General features: G+C 40.5%; 2 protein-coding genes across 2 annotated transcripts in view; both read left to right on the forward strand.

Annotated features, from left to right (window-relative positions):
• Nucleotides 1-2,190: 2,190 nt before the first annotated feature.
• On the forward strand, nucleotides 2,191-6,273 carry LOC109477068 (tankyrase-2-like). The gene is made up of 5 exons (XM_019778108.1): nucleotides 2,191-2,394; nucleotides 3,427-3,606; nucleotides 4,048-4,228; nucleotides 4,864-4,989; nucleotides 5,260-6,273. The coding sequence occupies exons 1-5, from the start codon at nucleotides 2,313-2,315 to the stop codon at nucleotides 5,441-5,443; spliced, it is 753 nt and encodes a 250-aa protein (XP_019633667.1). The 5' UTR covers nucleotides 2,191-2,312; the 3' UTR covers nucleotides 5,444-6,273.
• Nucleotides 6,274-7,349: 1,076 nt separating this feature from the next.
• LOC109476887 (serine/threonine-protein kinase B-raf-like) overlaps nucleotides 7,350-19,494 on the forward strand; it is a 22,457-nt gene continuing 10,312 nt past the window's right edge. The window contains exons 1-6 of the mRNA XM_019777902.1: nucleotides 7,350-7,664; nucleotides 14,112-14,213; nucleotides 15,856-16,077; nucleotides 16,310-16,413; nucleotides 17,366-17,471; nucleotides 18,482-18,642. Of these exons, the coding sequence (XP_019633461.1) occupies nucleotides 7,548-7,664; nucleotides 14,112-14,213; nucleotides 15,856-16,077; nucleotides 16,310-16,413; nucleotides 17,366-17,471; nucleotides 18,482-18,642 (812 nt within the window). The 5' untranslated portion in view covers nucleotides 7,350-7,547. The remainder of the gene's footprint in view (nucleotides 7,665-14,111; nucleotides 14,214-15,855; nucleotides 16,078-16,309; nucleotides 16,414-17,365; nucleotides 17,472-18,481; nucleotides 18,643-19,494) is intronic.

Raw genomic sequence — 19,494 nt, forward strand, 5'->3', positions numbered from 1 at the left:
CTGCCCACCACATACATGTGGATTATCACAGCACGTGCTGCTAAAATTTACCTACTCTCCAAGCAGATGTTTGGGTTATTTTTGGTGTGTTTGTAGACTTTTCTATTGGGGTTTCTTTTTTGCACTGGAATTTTTTTTTCACCCAACCCAACTAAAAGAAAAATTCCAGTACAAAAAAGAAACCCTGATTTTAAAAAAAGGCTAAAAACACGCCAAAAATAACCCCAGACCCTAACCTCTGCTTGGAGAGTACAAATTTCCCGCCAACACCTGGTCGCCGAGATTCATATGATAATTAGTATGATTTCATTTACGTCCAAAATAGAAATGAACAAGCTCGCTTTTCATGATTCGTAATATCTAAATGACACTAAAAGAAGAGATATGATCGACTAGACTTTTTCCACAAATGTGACGTATTCAGACATGTAATACAAGGTTTGGCGAAGAACGTCAAAGGGGTTTCATGCACACTGCACATTCCATCAGGTGTTTTGAACCACGTGGAGAAAAACAAAGTTTTTGCAACGAGTTAAACCTCCTTTTTGTTAGCGCAATTTGTACAAATATGAACTCATAGCGTTCAAAATTGACAAATGAGAATACACATACAAAAAACACACACCACACATGGAAAATATTCAAGAAAACGAGTATTTCAAAGCACGTCACAAATCAAGAAGTCGCTTCGCCGAAGTTACAGAACCAACACCGAAGTTACAAAATGTACTAGTAGCTTGCCAAAGTTGAATACGGTGTTCTTTACTAGTTGCACGAGAATAATGTCAGCCAAAAAAAGTTTGTTGTTTACCTGTAGGGAAAAGCGAAGTCCTCACACAGCCACACCGCTCACGCCCACTATCTCGCCATTTTGCCGCCTTTCTTCTCCAAAATTTACGGGAATTCCGCATTTTCTCCTCAGAACACCACGAGAACGGCGACTAATCAATCGCGAAAACTTCCACCGTTCTACCGCACAGTTTAGAAAACATTCTACCGGCAAAAACATGTAAAAGTGCCCGCAAAGTTACACAAAAGTAACATCCCAGAGCATCCTCGTCGTACCAACGCGCCATTTTGAACGAACCACGCCACACTCTTTTTACACAGGTGTCCAAAACTACCCGATCTAATAAACATAATCTAATTACTTAGACAACTTTTTCCTTCATTAAAAAAACATAATTCCTGTTAATCTTCACAAACGTAATTCCTGTTACTGTACACTGCCTTAATTCAGTCAAGAAGTTTGTCATATCTAACCTTTGTCCAATACCAATTTTCTCTCCTGAAAATATCACATTGCAGTCATTAACGTTAGTCATCTGCACGTGTCAAGGGGGACCTCTAGCGAGCCAAATTATTTTTGCACCTTCAACATGCCGGTCTTCCTGCAATGGTAACTTCAGACGTTTGGCGGCGCCTTTTAAGTTATCGCGGATGGAAATATATTTCGGCCTTGATGTAACTGACACACAGCATGGGCTTGATTGTGTTGAAACAAGCTATAAAAAAACAACAGTTCGTTACTACTCTTCCTGGATCATGGAACCCTGTAAATTAAAATTACGTCATGATAACATAACAATCCCACCATCATTACTTGATAACTGCAATATATACAATACAACAACTACCCAATGTTTACTTAATGACTACAATATATACAACACTACAATATAACAACTACATTATGATCACATATAATTACATAGAAAATACAAGTTGTTTAGTACCAATTATACTACTAATGAACACCAAACCTGTTACTCGGTAAAGGCATTTGGAGGTAGGACAAGTAGGCGACGCAGAAGACCTTCACCATAACCTCTTTGATTTCATTGAACTGTCAGTTTTACAATTAGTCATTTCTAGCGTCTGTCTAAATCGCGCACCTAGCTACTCTCCAAGCAGAGGTTTGTGGGGAACATCTTTCAATCAATCATCCGCAGGCATCAGATCGTTACCTTTCTATTATACTGTAATTCCTTATTTTTTCACTGTACTTTTGTGTTCACTGTTTTCACTGTCACTTCTGTATACCGTGAACTTATAATTACAGCTAACAAATAATTTGTCATTCATCCCCTCACCTCACTGCTATAGTGAACTAGGTGTTCTGTGAACACCTCCACCGTGAAATTTTGTGAACACAAATCGCGTGAATTACAGAAGTATGCCCCTTGGAGAGCCACAATGCACTTGAGAAAACAATACGTTACGTGTCAAGACAATTTTTTCCGAGTCAAGTCTTCAGTTCGAACTCAGACAACACGCGCGCAAGCTGTGCCCACAACAACAGTCCTGACGACATGGCGGAAATCGCGAATGAAGCTCTGCTCCAAGCTGCTGACAAAGGCTGCCTTCAGGGCGTCATGGTAGCTTTGCAAGCAGGTAAGCGTAGCCTCTACAAGGCACCCAAGATTGCAAAATTGTAATCTCCAGGCAGATCCTTGGGTGGCAAAAAGACAGTATCAAATTGACCAGGCAGTGCAGTAGCCTCCTGTGCAGCTAGGCCCCGCGGCGGTGGGGAAGAGTTTTTAACGCGCTATTTTAATATAGCCGGCCATCCTACATAGCCGCCGAGAGAAGGTTGCTTTCCGCCCACGGGAAAGCAACCTTCTCTCGGCGGCTATGTCCGGGATGGCCGGCTATATTAAAATAACGCGTTAAAAACTCTTCCCCACCGCCGCGGGGCCTAGCTGCACAGGAGGCTAGCAGTGCAGTATCAAGGTGGGGGTAGTGACAAAAAAACTGGCCATGTATAAAATGTAACTATCTTTCCCCACCAAACTCAGCTGGTTGGAGGGTAGAAAAATTGTACTCCTCTGACATACTCTTTAGTCTATTTCTCAGTGGGGGCAATGGAAGTTGTGCAGACAATTCACGTACCAGCTCAGACTAGCACGGCTACTGAGGGTTACAAGCATTATTAAAGCCGGGTTGATATTACCCGAAATCTCATTCACAAATACCTTTTTGAAAGGTATAGAATATAGAATGGTTAAAATACTACGATCAATATTTGTTTCCATATGTACAATTGTCGTGCAATCAATGGTTGGGAAACTTGAAAACTGATCGTTGCTTTTTAACTATGCAAAGTTGTGAGGATATGATATTTTCTCTCAGATTTAGGCGTAACACACCAGTTCTGTACAGTATCTTATCTCCAAGCAGATCCTACGGTGGCTAGGCAGTATCCTTTGGCCCGGAATGATCACTCCTCTACCGCATTGGATACTGCCTTGCTACCGTAGGATCTGCTTGGGGATTAGAGTAAGTACATTCACGCCGGGAAGGGCCCCTTTGGTTTCGAGGTGGCCCTCCTCCATCAAGGGGCCTCTTTACGTCCTATCCTGACCGAAGCTCTCTGAAATCTCTCTCATGTGTATTCAGTTTTACTAAACTATCCACCAAACGCAGGTGCAGACATTGACTACACTCAGGGCGGCAAGGAAATCACCGGCAATGCAACAGCTCTGTTCATCGCTTGCTTCATGGGGCATGTCGATGTAGCGAGGCTGCTGATCCGCAAGGGGGCGTCTTTAACGAAGAGGTCCATTGGGACATCAGCTCCTCCCCTTCTCATAGCAGCGTCCAGAGGTAGGCCGGCGATTAAAAAAATAGAGTTCGACGACTCATACCTTTGCCAAATGATGTTAACCAGTATCGAATCGATTTGTTTGTTTGTTTGTTTGGCATAGCCGGTAAACCGCCTTTTAGGCAGAACACACCAGTTTCAGTGTGCATGTATTAATACATGTATTAAATATAAAGTACAAGTTGCGTAAGACCAGACAGTAAGGTTTGAATCGCTCACACCGGGAGGACCCCTACTCTTTTCGATAAGTGCGGTGGGTTCTTTAACATGCGTGGGATGTGGCTCTCCCAAACACGAGACTTCTATTTAACGTCCTATCGGAGGGACGTCCCTAACCGAAGCTAGATACATGAAATAGAATTATCTACATGTATACACCTATTGAATTGCGAAAGTCGACGACCAACGTTGCTTGATGTATATTTCTCACGCCGCAAATCCAGGGCATATAAAAGTAGTGGACTTGCTGGTACATCACGGTGCAACGTTAGACATACGGGACGGTTTCCAGAGGACCCCACTCATGATGGCCTGTGCTTTCAAACGAGTGGACGTAGTTCGGCGACTGATCGAGCTCGGAGCAAGAGTTGATTTGACCGACGTCAATTGCTTGGCGGCCCAAGAGTAAGTGAGAATGAACGTCTGTTACTTCCGTATACTAAAGTATTGTTATAGGTGGCTAAGGCGTAGCCTCTACCAGGCTTCGGGAGGCGACTGGAAAGAGTAGAAATTGGCCAAATAGATAGATAACACGCCGGGGAGTTGGTCCGCTAGAGAGTACAGTACAGTTTGTCGCAACCGGTACTCTCCAGCGAACCAACTCCACTGGCATGTTATCTCCCCATTTTCCAATTTCTACTCTTTCCAGCCGGCTCTAGAGAGTAGTAAAGGCTAGTTGAGCTGTGGGTTTGTGTATTTGTCATGTCAGAGTAGGTTGACAGCACGTGGGGTGGGTGGGGAAAGATTGACAGGTGAGGTGGCCAAAGGTCTCGTGCAGAATACGATCCCAGTTGGAACTAGAGACAGAAGATGGGGTAGGTATACATGAAAGTAGGCTGGCAGCACACGGGTATGGGGGGATAGGCACAATGACAATGTCAAAAGGTCAGACATGGGAAATGGGGTGAACTCGCCACACAAAATCGAAAATGTGGTGGATTTTTAGAATCTCTGACTTGTTGTGCAAACCTCAATTCAGACTTGCAATGTTTTTCTCTTATTCGATATCAAAACCAATACTTCTGCTACTACTGAACTAGGTACTGCGAGATGGACGTAGTCGGAGGCGTCTGCGCACCCAGAGAACTGATGGAACTGATACAAGAGGCACTGCAGACCGGGCTGTTGAAATGCTGCAACCCTACGTGCGGCAAACGGGGCCACAGGTAGGTTTCGTTACACTTATGAAGCATGTGGCAGGCATAAGCAAGTGGTAGAACAGACAGGCTGTACACAATTTGAGTAAGAATAAACAGGGCAATAGTCTGTTAGGCTAGACAGTGTGGAGGTAAACATCATGCAGTTTCAAATGGCACCTTGTCCATCTGAATTTCTCTGTATATGTAGCCCACAATCAAGTACAAAATGCAGTTGAAAAACTTTCCGGAATTCTTTTCTGTAGTCCTAAACAGCTTGCGTTACGCTCTTTTCTACAGATCAACCTTGAAGCTGTGTGCTCAGTGCAAGCTGACCCGGTACTGCAGCCGAGACTGTCAGAGACAACACTGGTCTGTCGGACACAAGAAGTGCTGTGGATATGACGCGTACTCTGACTATGGAAACCCCTTACAAAAATTCGCCAAGTTGAAGACTCAAATGTTGCAACATATGAAAATATAGCTTAGGACAAGTGTAACTTAAGCGTAAATACAGACTTTTTGCATATTCAACCTTGCTATGAAATGCCCAAACATCGCTGAAATATCGGTAACAGATAACACGCTACCTTGAATTTTTTTTCATCAAACAACAATGAATGCTGTTTAGGAGAATCGTAGCCTGGTTTACCAAACCTATTATAGCTCCCGAGTCCTACATCCTCTCCGCAAATATTGGATGTAGGACTCGGGAGCTATAATAGGTTTGGTAACCAGGCTAGGAGAATCGTGCTTGGACACGGTTTGAAAGGAACGTGTGACACCTGGACCAGAATGCGATTTACCCGACTGATCGCGGTTCAAGCGTTTCCTTGTGAACTCTCGGGAACGTAAAGGGGCGCCCTCCAGCGGCCGTTCTACTAAGTGTAGGATTAAACCCAGGGAATGGTCCCCGTGTTCTGTGTTTTTGCTTCATTTCAGTGCAATAAGTTCACTCAAAATAATAACGAGAATATAGAGGACAATGTTCACTGGTACTCACCACCTAAAACGGACGTAGCGGGTCTTCCAAGGCGAATTTTAACCGCCGAGTTCTTCCCCGTCCAAACACACTCGCCCATGATCTTCCAAAGGCGTGGTCCTACCACCTGATAATGAATCATCAGGATTTGCATTTTTCTTAATTATTATAATTACGTAAATAATTAGATTAGACGTAACGCAATGTAAAATCACCATACCGTGAGGAAAAATGACCCTGATTTTGTTATAATTTGCGTTACAACTTATTGTTCTTTTACTTTTATCATTAAGAGGTATTTCTTTCATCTCATTAAAGCAAAGTATGTGAAACTACCTGCCTGCTTGCTATTATTTTACAATGGTTTTAACTAGTGCTGTGTACCTAAACCCACATTTAGGTTCAGGTCCGGATTCAAGTCCAGAGGTTTAGGTTCAGTTCCGGACTTGTAAGTCCGGACCTAAACCCATGGCCTACAAAATTGCATGTTGACAACCATGCAAAGTTGTTTGGGCAAAACTTTGTTCACATAACATGGAGGCCGACACGTGACAATGCCCGATGGCAATGTTTTCTTAATTTTGCAGTGCATATTTTGCAATCTATGGAAGTTTTTAGGTCATGTGGAAAGAAAAGGGGTATGTGACATGTTTTTTTTTCAATAAGTCCGGAATCGGTTCTTGACTTTTAGTTGTTTTTTTACTTGAACCTAAACATTTTTACAAGTCCGGAACCGATCCAGCAAACAGGTACACAGCACTAGTTTTAACAAGTGTAACTTTACTTACACAATACGCTGTGCTGCACTTGCGCCCATTTGTCAACTTTCAAATTTGAAAATTGCACACAAAGTGATGCCCCTGAAAACCTAATGTGCCAGTATAGCTTCAAAATAAGTATATTCATACAGATTTCTAAAACTTCGCCAGGAAGTTGGCTTTTTCCTCACGATTTCTTCTGCACATGGATTGTGCAAATCATTTCCCGCCTCGCTGACCAAAAGTTTAATTTGTGTGCGTGCGACTGCGGATCAAGAAAGCCTGGTCTGGTTCCTTCCCAATGTGGTTGCTTCCCGTGGTTTTGCTGACGTCAGTTACCGCCAGGGATGTTGACGGAAGCACCTTTTAGCTTGTTTATGTTGTCGTTTTTCCAGGGAAGGCTCTCTGGCAGGATATCAAGGACCACTAAGTGGGCGGGTCCATCTAGAAATGTTAGGAGATTTTGAGCTATTTAAATCATTTCTCACGATTTTCAAAGATGTGTTTGTGGCTTGTTTGCACCAACTTCATAGGAAACTGCACGTTTTTTTCACCGAATATTTTTAGATCCGCCCTGGGTGGAACGCAATGTTATGATCAGGCAAATAAAAATCATAGGACTCGAATTGTTGCAAAAGTTTTAAAGGCGTGGAAACATATGACGACAACAGGTTACCTGTTTGAAAGATGTATTAATTTCTGATTAAGTAGAAAGTACCTATTTAGTGTTCAAGATAGTCATGTTGAATTTCAATGCCTTCGATGTGCTTTATTTTAGATTTTCTATAAATTTTTGGGACGTAATTTTTTCTGTGGTCACACCCACCGTTTGATTGGACTCGCCTGGAATGAACCACGTGACATCACGCCGTGGATCCAATATGGCGGTGGCAGTGCCTGGGGTGACAGTGTACGGCTCCGATCCCAACCTCCAGGGCCACCAGGACGAAGAAATCATGGACGAGGTGAGCCCCTTTCTCCCCTAGGGACGCTAAGAAGCCTTTTGAACAGAAATATCGTACATCGAGGGCTGGTTTACTCGTACGGAGGCCAGCTGTCATCGGAGGTTGTTGTGTCCCCTTGTTACTGTTCCAAATCCAAGCCATGGTAAAATAAAAACGAGTTTTCATAATTTTCGTGTTGGACGTCTAACCCGGAATAACAAAATCTATTTGTCTGCTGTTTTTTGTTGTAATCTTGACGATAACACTGATCAACACTTGATAGGACTGTCTTTTACATACAGATTTCATTTCTACTGATTGTAAATGGTGAGATTTTTCTGTACTATCTTGTCTCCAATATATATCTAACGTTACCGCCTTCATGTCAAAAGTCATTCCTTCAAAAGCTAGTACTAGTAGTAGTTACCACAAGAAAAGCTCAATCAGACTTTAGAGCAGTGATCAGCAAGAAAGAGCTTCTGTTCTTATCCTCCAATCGAGGGAGAGAGAGACGTGAGGAAATTTTTTTGTAAATATGTGATTGTGACATCAAGTCAGACAGTTAGTTACAACATAGCCCCAGTCTGTTGCAAGGTCTATGTGGCTAAGCCGCTTTGGAACATATTACAAAATTAGAAACTAAAACAATTTTTTTTCTTTCTAATACGTTATGCCCTCTCGTTGCCTTTTGTACAACCCTCTATGGCAAATGGTATATAAACAACTTACCTGTACATGTCATAAAATTCTGATAGAAACAGAAGTGCAACTAGAAAAACAGGTGTAAGATCCGCTTGTTTTACCTGATCCCAGATTTGGCACATTCTTGCAATGATAAAATGACTACTAGTACTCTGGGTATGAAACGTCATGATTGGGATGAATAGTTTGCACTAGGTGAAGCTAGTATAGTACAAGTGTATGGAACATGAATGACAGCAAAGGTCCAAGTTGGCCAGTCTGAACTTGCTGGTATATTTCTTCTGTTAAGATTTCTTCAAACAAATCAAAGTGCCTCAATGTCAATGTTAACATACATACATACATACATACATACATACGAAGCAATGTACATTGTGCAGAGTACTAAAAAAATAACTCACACAAACAGGAGAAAGTGATTTTCTCAAAAGTGCTATCCCAAAAAAGTTGGAAACTTGACAAGTGAGTGACTTGAAAATTTAAGATTTAGGAAGCAAGAATAACAATGCAACAATGGGTGGAGGAATAAAACTGTTATGCAACTGCAAAGTTGCGCTAGATATACATACTGTTCAAATTCTGACAAACAGTTTATAACAGCATACGGATGTCATGTAAGTCTGAATATTCATATGTAAACTAACATAAGAATACATAACATAAACATGACAGTAGTTGTATCGTGTATCAAGAGTTATCAGTCGCAGAAAAGGGCCAACCCACCTTCTTGAGTTATCGTCTACACAGACACAGACACACACACACACACACACACACACACACACACACACACACACACACACACACAACACACACACGAACACTACAAAAAACATAACCTTGTTGGCCAGGGTAATACATTTCATATGCAAAGTACAGTCTTCAGGCAAACTCACATATACATGTACTAGTACAATACTGGTTCAAATATCGTTCAGTTCATTCTTATGGTTAGAACCAGTAAACGAAGTAAAGCTGCTTAATGTTATAAATAAAGCATATCTTGTATACATGTTTAGGTGCAATGTTACTATGAACATGAGCCTTATTGTCAAGTTTTAAATTCTCCACTTTTTATGAAACCTCTAACGATGTTAACCAGCTTTTTAATGGACGGGAAAAACATTTCTCAATTTACTTGTGATTGGCATGACAGTTTGGATGCCTTCAGTGTACAGTTATTCCACACATGCTAAGTTCACCCTTAGGTCATGGGATTTACAAATAGCTTGCCACAAATAGCCAGCAGTTTATTTTGAGGCTTCAAGGGTGCAGAAATAGTCCTACAAAAACAGTCCATGCCTGTTATAGCTCTTGTTACAGAAGAATGATTATATTATTCCTAAATCGTAATTGGCAAGATGTATGTGTACAGTGCCCTATCTGGTGCTTTGGGTGTGTAAGTAATGTAGAGGTGGAGAGAGGGTGGGAGGGGGGCAACTGCTGTCTCAAAACATTATATTTACTTGTATGTGTCACCCAACTGTGAGTCAGCATGAGTAACTAGAGACTCCGGGGTACTTGAGTGAGTGGGCAAGCTTTGCCAAGTCACTGACTAAAAATCCTACAAAAGTACAAGACAAGACTTTCCCTCATAATCCACTTTAGACAATAGGCTTTAATGAATTCTGAAGTTGTTCCCATCAGAATATGTTGCCTCGTAGGTGGCAGTTCTAGTAGATTTGTTTTCCTTTGTTCAGCGTTTATGTGGTTTGGTTTATGTACAGGAACTATTTGTTTATTTGTCCCACAGTCTGGGTATGGAAAGTGTGGCAGGTCAGAAGTGTTATTCCTGCAAACGGTACAAAGAGAAATGCAATACATTTGTATTTTCATGTGAAGAGTAATTGACCATATCTGATACTTGTCATATTGTATGGACATTCCTTGTACTAGTGGTAGACTCTACCAGGCTTTAGGAAGCGGCTGAAAAGAGAAGAAATTGAAGAAATTGGCCAAATATAATAGACAGAATATGCCAGGGAGTGGATACGTGCCAAGTTAGATAGTAGTAACAGTTTTCGCAAACCAATTTCTTCTCTTTTCAGCCGCTAATCCCAAAGCCTGGTAGAGGCTACATTCCTGGGTGAAATGAGTTTATTGTTAGAAGACCACCTATAGGTGTGATACCATATCTTTTGGACAATACCATTTTCATAGACCCTAGGTTTCATTTACATACATGTGTGCTAAATACCTTTTACATTTTGTAGCATGCAGATCAATCTACTGAATCACCTCGCTGCATTTTACACATTGCTGTGCATTTTACATATACATGTATATGAACCTAGGTATGCAAAATTTGTATGGACATTGTTGGAGAGTGCTACCTACCGTAGCTGGCTCATTTACATATGTGCTGTACGTATCTCGGAGTGACCTTGCCCTTTTTGACATCAGTAGAGGTTCTCTCACGGATTTACAAATGTGACGTGTTATGCAAAACAGGACATGACAACATCGGGTCAGAGTTGTCTGTCGGGTTTCCCCAAATGATTTTTTTATGCTCCTTCAGAACTGTCGTTATACAAAGATTAGTCCTGAACTACAGATTGTAAATTTCATATAGCCTTCCTAAACTAAATATTTAAAATCTTACCTGTTCGTTTTTAGTTTTTAGAAGAAAAGAGGATAAAATGGTTGAACTAGCTGACATCTGGTAAAGAATTGTTTCATTCGTACATGTATGTGTTGTCATTTCATGCAATACATAAGAAAATGTCTGTGTAGACTTTAATTACGAAAAGACCCATGCAACCCAGTGCCATGTTCTATATATAGGACCATGCTTGTTTTCTTACAATACAGTACAATAAGAACATGTCGGGATGTACTGTCAAATTGTTTTTCTTTATGTCAGTCTCATTTCAAACTTTTAAAGGCCTGTGTAAAAAACTAAAGATATACCAGTAGAGGAAGGGAGAAGGCTATGGGAGATCTTGACCCTTTCAACTATTTTTAAAGCATTCAATGTGCCAAACTGGATTTTTCAAGTCAATTTCTGATCATGCTTTTAATGTAGTAACTGTAAATTGAATCAACCCTTTATCCATTACTGATATCTTTGTGAGGCAAAACGCACTGAAAGAAACAGTAGCTTGTTTTGTATCATAGGCAGGTTCTAGCTTTTTATGGGTGGTACCCAAATAATAAAGAGATGCATCACCTGGTTTGTTTTTTTTATTTCAACCGCTTCAAGTATGAAATGATAACGAAAATGTACTAAGAAATGTCAGTAAATCTCAATATCAGACAGATTTCCTCATCAGAATATTTCTTTGGCTTGCAGTCCTGAAATTACATTGGATGCCTTTAAATGAGATGTTCATCATTTTGTGCACTCCATAGTAACCAAACAAACACTGCTCATCCTCCACATGCAGGGCAACCTTTACCTTAACCTTGGCTGTACATTAGCTCCTCTATTGTCTCATTTGATCAATTTTGTGATCACTACAGATACCTGTCAGATGTAAAACAACCACGTCCCATGGTACGTAATAAACAACCAATCAGATAACTCGTTTCAACTCAGGTAGCCAGAAGCACGGGATAAGAAGTGTTTTCAGGTACAAAGGAGGGTGGGGGGTATTTGTTTGTTACTGTTTTGTGTCATATTCTTTTTCATAAAACAACTTTCGATCATTTGAACATTAGTGTTGTCTTTGCCACCCAATTTAACTGTCTGCTTGTGACATCAACAGCAAGAGGTTTCGGGAAGTGAAGTTGAAGGTCTTTTATACCCTGGCACTAAAATAAGAAAGTCTAGGACACAGTAGCTCTTGGTTACAGCCTTTAAAATCAGCTTTCGAGCATGTTGGAGGAGTGCTTGCGATTTTGCCCAATTTAACTGTCTGCTTCAGCTTGTGAGAAATCGACGGCACAAGGTTATGGGAAGCAAAGTTGAAAGTTCTTTTATACCCCGGTGGTACAAGAAAGTCTGGGGAACTGTAAGCTCTTGGTTACCGCCTGATTAAATCAACTTTTAACAATATGCTTTGGGAGTGTGCTTACGATTTTGTCCAATTTAACTGTCTGCTTGTGAGAGATAGAGAGCAGGAGGTTACGAGAAGTAAAGTTGAATGTTCTTTTCTACCCTGTCACAGTCTTGGGAACAGTAGCTGAGGCCTAGGAAAAAAAAATGTTGTGTTTCCTGTTTCCTGACAGGCCTTAGAAAAAACTGCCGACCCTAGCCTTTTTTTTGTGTGGACAAGGGACATGCATTTTTCAAGCTGATGGACCTTTTCTAGCTCCATGATCTGATACTTGAGTGATGAAACATTATATATACAATTGGTTTTCCAACATTGACATTGAAAAGGAAACTGTCCTCATTCTCAAGTTTTACTTTCAATTTTGTTAAACTGTATGAAGTTGGATCACTAGAGATCGCCAAGGTCTAAAAAAAAGAAAGAAAAATAAAAGATAAACCTACTGACTAATTTTTTTCAGGACTGAAATGGGAAACACAACAATTATTTTCCTAGGCCTCAGACAGAGTGACCCATGTAAACGTGTGTCCATTGTTCCCTCCCGCCGGCCTGTCTCCCTGACCGGTGGGAAGCCTCACAAATCCTCCTCAGGAGTTTTTGTGGGGGGTTCGGAATTTGGCAGCGGAGGCTGGAGGCTTCTTGGTGGTCCGAGGACTGAATAGATGACCGCCTGTCATGATTTCTAAGGACGCTAGGTCGTCAAAGTTGCAGTAGTAGTAGTTTCTTTGCAATGGGGGCTTGTGAAAGGCTGGTTATACTTAGGGCTTGAAATGCTTTTTTTTTCTGCATACCACCAGCATTGGTGCAGGTAACACTGAAAATTATACCTGCACCAGACAAATTTTATTTGCACCAGTTTAGTATGGATCATATTAAAAACTGTTTTAATCAGAGCACTTGTTATTGCATTGATAGATGTAATAACTAGGAAGATAAGGATTTTCTTCAACTGTTGGGGCCGAAAATCAGAGCATATTTGAGAACCTGAATTAATTTTGCAAATCGGAAAGCGAATCTGAGAACCTTTGAATTAAAGGTTTTCAAACCAACTTCTAACCTCCCTTACCTCCTACCACCCCACTACCAAAAGAAATCCTTGCCACCCCAAAACTGTTTTGGAAAACTTTCTTCTCAAAAAATTTTGGAAGGCTAACTTGGCAAAACTGTTTTAGATGATCTTCCTTTTTTTTTCAAAAAAAGTTTGTACTTTTGGAAGGCTAACATGGCAAACCGTGACTGATACAAACATGTTGATATAGATTGATTTAGACAAGATTTAGAGAGGCCTTTTGTTATGGGGGAGGAATTCCTGGGAAAATGGCCCAAACCTGGTCCCTCGCCCACTGGCATTGTGGGTACTGAATAGGGGCGGACGTTGAGATAGATTCCCAGTGTCATGGGAACATGTCCTGGCCTGTCTTTCCATGGGATGATCCTGTCCTATAGTATGTGGTTGAGGTTCTCAGCTGTCTGGAAAATTATGGTGTCTTTTGTTGCACAGTTCACTCTATCAGTGTATCTCTTTGCAGGGCTCAACATACTTTTCTTTGCATACATGCACTGGTGCAGGTAATATTCAAATAATACTGTCTGATGTATTGAAATGATTGAAAACATTCTTCTTTATGTATGTGGAAAGAAGTACATAATTTATGTGTATTAACCTTTTTAATGCCCTTGAATAAGACAATGAGACAATGGGATTTAAAAATGCCCAAAGACTTTTTTTACGAGCCAAACAGGTGATGTTGTATGTTGTGTCTGTTTACAGGTTCAGAATGTACGGAAGGTCATTAACCTAACCCGGCAGAACCTGGAGGCTCTCAACGCTCGCTTCGCAGACCTCCAGAAACCACCGTCGATCTACATAGAGGTCAGAGTCCTACACTTTCTGTAGCCATTGTTTTACATACAATAGTCTATTTTCCACAAGGCAGGGACTGTTTTAATAAAAGCAAAACATTTTTTTTGCTCCGTTTCCTCTCCTTCTCAAGACAAATGACAATGACCTGGACCAGACATCTCTCACCATGGTAACTGATGCTGTAGCAGACACCCTGTGGTGTTGGATTTTGTTATATAGCAAGTGGCAGGACAAAGTTGGACTCTTGCCACCATATATATGAATGTGTCTGAGTAACAATAAACAGAGAAGTAGTTTGTTAAGACCATATGCGATGATGAACTTACTATGCATTTGCTTTGCAAATGTTACCTTTCTATAAAATGGATCGGGTAACTCGGGCCAGTCTTTATGTTTGCTGACAAAAACACTCTCCTTTAAAGTCACAAGCCAGGATTCATAATCTGATTGTCAACAAAATTCAAGTGGGAAATTTTGCACATTTAAACACTACAAGAGCACAGAAATGAAAGATGCCCAAAGACCTGTTTGTTTGGTACTCATACAATGTAATATTCCTCATGGCCTGTGTATATTGGTAATTAGTTGGTACTTCACAAACTTTGGTTTGATCTCAAGGTGTTCTTTATGTATTCTCATGCATTCATATGTTCTGTTATAGCAGTTCGCCTCTTTCAAAGTAATTTGAGACTTTTGTAAACAGTTCAGATTTTGCTACTCTCAGGCTGCCTTTTGTAACTAAAATTTTTGCTTGCAATGTGAAGTATTTTACGAAGTATCATGTGTTATTGGAAACTTTGAGATAATTGGCCTTAAAAATCTACCAATCAAAATTTTCAAAAGTTGGTTTCATGTAGCTGTATGAAGCTCATGAAGTTGAGTAACTGTTGATTTACATTGTACAATGCATAGTATAAAGTGCTTAGTATGGTACAGATCTCAAATAACTTTGTAGATACACGTGTTGCAAATTGGGATCAAAAGTGGGCAAGACGAGATTAAAAGCAGGGCACTTCTCTGTGCCTAAGCAGTGCAATTCCCATTTAAATTGTGTAAATTCCTTGGTTAAAATGGAAGATGAAATTCCTTGGTTAAAACGTGTGCAGATGAAATTCCCTGGTTAAATGAGCGCAGATGTTTGTGTAATTGCGTGTGGTTATGCATGTGTTATACATAGCCACTTGCTAGTTAGTGCACATGGTTTATGCAGCTTTTGCACTAGTTTCAACCACGCTTATATGCAGCTTTCAATTGTGATTTAATATTAAATGCTATTTGCACAACTTTTGCAAGTTAAAAATGTGTGTAAAACGCGTGGAAAGAGAATTGAATCCTTGTCTTGTGGGGCCCATATATACATGTACATGTACATGTATGTGGGTTGCCCATACAGCACCATCTACAAATGTATATACATTGTATGTAGTATATTTCTCATGCAACGCATCACACCTCAGACAAACACAATGAATGCGGAAGTAACTACACCTCCACAGGGCAAAAACAGTCAAGGGTTTATGACCTGATTAAGACATCAAATTATTTGAAAATATTGAGTAAGAAATGCCAGCAGGACAAGGGTTAATAGAGACCTGTACTGTACATACACTGGTGATTAGACCATTCATGACTTGTATCTGTTCTCCTTCAGGAATATGAGGAACTGACCAGTAAGTTGGATGAGCTTCAGGCACGCGAGCAAGAACTCTTGGACCGTATGAGTAATGGTCGCGACTCCCCCCCTCACGAGGAGCCCCCTGAGCCACCCCCTCTCCCCCCGCCTCCCCAGACCCCCTCCAGAACCAGCCCCCAGTCCCCCAAGCTGCTGCAGGCAACTGTGTTTGCCCACCTGCCAAATCACCAAAGAACAAGGGTAAGAAACATCACTATCATATACTTTACTTTATGTCTATATTTGGGGCAATAAAATATGATTATGTCATCCATGTGGTCCATAAAATCATATTCATAACCCTTTTGTACCCAGGTATCAATATTCAGTACTACTACAGTTCTTTCTAAATTTCTTTGTGACGAAACGATGGAAAGTTAAAATGCCAAATTAGCCAGTGAGGAAACCTTAAGAGTTTCGGCTGTGTCTACAGGTACAGTGCAAGTCTGGGATAACGTTACGAGAGGCTCTGTCCAAAGCCATGAGAATGCGGGGCCTGAGCGCAGAAACCTGCAGAGTCTTCAGAATCAGTCCAAGGTAAATAAGATCTCCTCCCTCTAATATGTTGACTTATTGAACATTTACGATGTATGAACATTTACCACAATTGTGGAAGCCATGACATAACAGGTGACTATCACATCTTCAAAAATGTCAAACCTTGAGGCCAGGTTTGAACCATTCACCCCTGCTCTTTTCGATAAGCACAGTGGGATCTTTAACGTGCTCAAGTTGTGGTTCTCCTCAAACACAGGACCTCCAGCTTTACATCCTATCTAAGAACAAGTCCCTAACTGAAGTTAGGTACTCACACCTGAGTTAAGTAAGGAAATAGGTGTAAAGTGTCTTTCCCAAGGACACAACAATGGCCTGACAGGGATTCGAACCCAGAACCGTCGGATTCTGAGGCAACAACCCTTACTACAAGACCTGTTGACATTTATTTTACTAATGGAACTTTAATGTCAACATCTCCTTTGGTGAAATTTTAACAATTCCAAGTATGGTGACAGTGTTATAAGTCAGATATTTAGAGCCATGACATTTTCCCAGTTATTATGTGTTTGGATGTTAAAGCTATTTTCCCCTAATGTTGACTTATTGTTCTAATGAAACTTTAATGTCAAAAATCTCCAATTTTAGTCTGGATTTAACAATACCAAGTATAGAGACAGTATTAAGAGTAAGTCATTTAGGGCCATGACATTTTGCCGGTTATTATGTATTTGGGTGTATAAAGCTATTTTTAAAGGTTTTAAAGCTATTTCAGGTACTCAGGGGGAAAGGTAATAATGTGAGAGTTCCAAATTTGGGCAAAAAAACAGACGCTAGAAGCTCTGGTTGGTTCTTGGGATTGACTGCGGACTAGTTTTGCAGACGGCCAAAAGATTGCAAGACACGAAGTAAAAGGCCAAGGTTTGCATATGCACATTTGTGTGGCAGTTATGAAATGCTGTCTTTGAGTGATGATATTTTTGCTTGTGACCAGGGTGATGGTTGAATGGGACACAGACATGTCTTGGCTAGAAGGAGAAGAGATCTCGGTAGAAATCCAAGAAGACCTCCCCATCACATCCAGTATATCCCACAACTTTGTAAGTATATTTCTGTAGCTTAGAGAATTCCTAATGCTTTCAAACAGAGAGGTTGTGACATTTAGTTTGAGTCTTTGCTCTCATATTTCAATAACAAGCCTGTAGTGTGAAAACCACCATTACATAACATTTGGTTTTCGGTCTGTGTTTTTAGTTAAAGCTGTTTATCGGTAAGTGCTAGCCGTTTTGAGGAAACTAATATATCTGGTCAGCGCTGGAAATACCACCAGCATATGCAGGTTAGTGCAGGTAAAATTCCAGCTGTGCAGGTGCTTCTGATGTCTACCTGCATCTAACCTGCACTGGGCCGTGTACTGGGTTTATACATACATGTAGATGTATGTGGATTTGCTATTGACTGTTACCACCCTATGAAGTCTCTAATTCTGCACGTACATTCTGTACATGTACCCTAAGTGGCTACATTTTTTAAGAAATGGGATTTTTTTTTAGAAATGCCTTCTCAAGAATATCTTGAACCCATAGATGTATGAAGTGTGCATACCTTTTTTAGAGATTTTTAGAGATGTGCATTATATTCAGAAGATCTCTTTAAAAGCATCCAACACAATTTTAGGGTGGCAAAACAAAAAATATCCTGGATGGAGAATTCTGTCTGATATTGACATTTACTGCACATCATTTTGTACTTGAAGCATTTGAAATAGCCCCAAAAACAAGCCATGTGAGAAGTCCCATTATTTTTTGATACCACCAATAAGCAGCTAGAATCAGCCTATGATGCAAAACAAACAATGGCTTTCTGCCAGCAACTTCACATTTTGCATCATATATACCATTATGGTATGGGATAGGGCTGATTCATCTTACTACAGTAAAAAAATGACAATTTTACTTTGAAAATTCTTCTTGAAAATTTTTCTGTCCAGAAATCACTTAGAGTGCCTTTAACTTCACTGTTTTTTTTTCAATGCTGCAGTCTAATCCTACTCTGCTGAATTACGAGAGTTGGCTGACTTACAGCATCTTGCTGAATTTCCTTACCGTAGGTCCGTAAGACGTTTTTCACGCTGGCGTTCTGCGACAGCTGTAAGAAGCTGCTGTTCCACGGGTTCCGCTGCCAGACGTGCGGTTACAAGTTCCACCAGCGCTGCACCTCCGACGTGCCCGTCATGTGTGAACAAGTGGGAGGGGATCACCTTTACAAACAGTGAGTTCTTACACCACTTCTTTTCATTCTTGAAAAAAAAAGAAGAGAAACAGTTAGTCTTCGACCACTTCTTTTCATTCTTGCCACTGGTAACCTACTGTGGTTAAGACTTCGAAATGGCCATCCCTTATGACTATTGTCCAGAAATACATGTAGCCAAAATGACAATTTTCAGATTTGGGAGTAGGAGACAAAAATGACTTATAATATTGTATAATTTATGTGTGACTGGCACATGCTGAATTTTTTTATGAAGCCTGTACTACAATAATATACTGTTAGGTTATTTTGCCTTGAAATTGTAAGGCCGTAGTTAAGGTTTGTTGCTGGCCTGTATGTGGAGGATGCTTTTGCAACGAGGATTTTCCATCCTCCGCTGATCTTTTGTTCCCTGCTTTGTTCTATTTTTTTTCTTACGCATGTGTGGCGCTACTGCGGCACTCCACAGAAAGGGGCACATCCAAAGGTATTACTGGTAGAGAGTAGGCGATGCCAATCAAACCAATCATTAGACAAGTTCTCTAGCTCCTGATTCGTGTTGCGCTGATTCACCACACTGCATGGCAAACTGTCTTTCCTCTGATACAAACTTACACCTAAAAAAAAGGCACCAAATAGTCAAGTTTCAATATAACTTGTCTCCTATATCTACAATAAGATTCAAATAAAGCTCTGAAAATAATATAAATGAACCTGTGTATACCTTATTTTCATAACAGGAGGATCATTGAATTTCAAAGAACTTTGGGCATGTCGTTCATCCCTATTAACTGTATTTAAAAGATCATACAAAAACTACGTTGTACATGTACACCGTGCCCTCTGGCAGAATATGTAGAAACTGGAGTGTGG

This window comes from Branchiostoma belcheri, unplaced genomic scaffold (assembly GCF_001625305.1).
Source record: "Branchiostoma belcheri isolate BF01 breed outbred unplaced genomic scaffold, Haploidv18h27 scaffold4, whole genome shotgun sequence".
NCBI classification, from domain to species: Eukaryota; Metazoa; Chordata; class Leptocardii; order Amphioxiformes; family Branchiostomatidae; genus Branchiostoma; species Branchiostoma belcheri.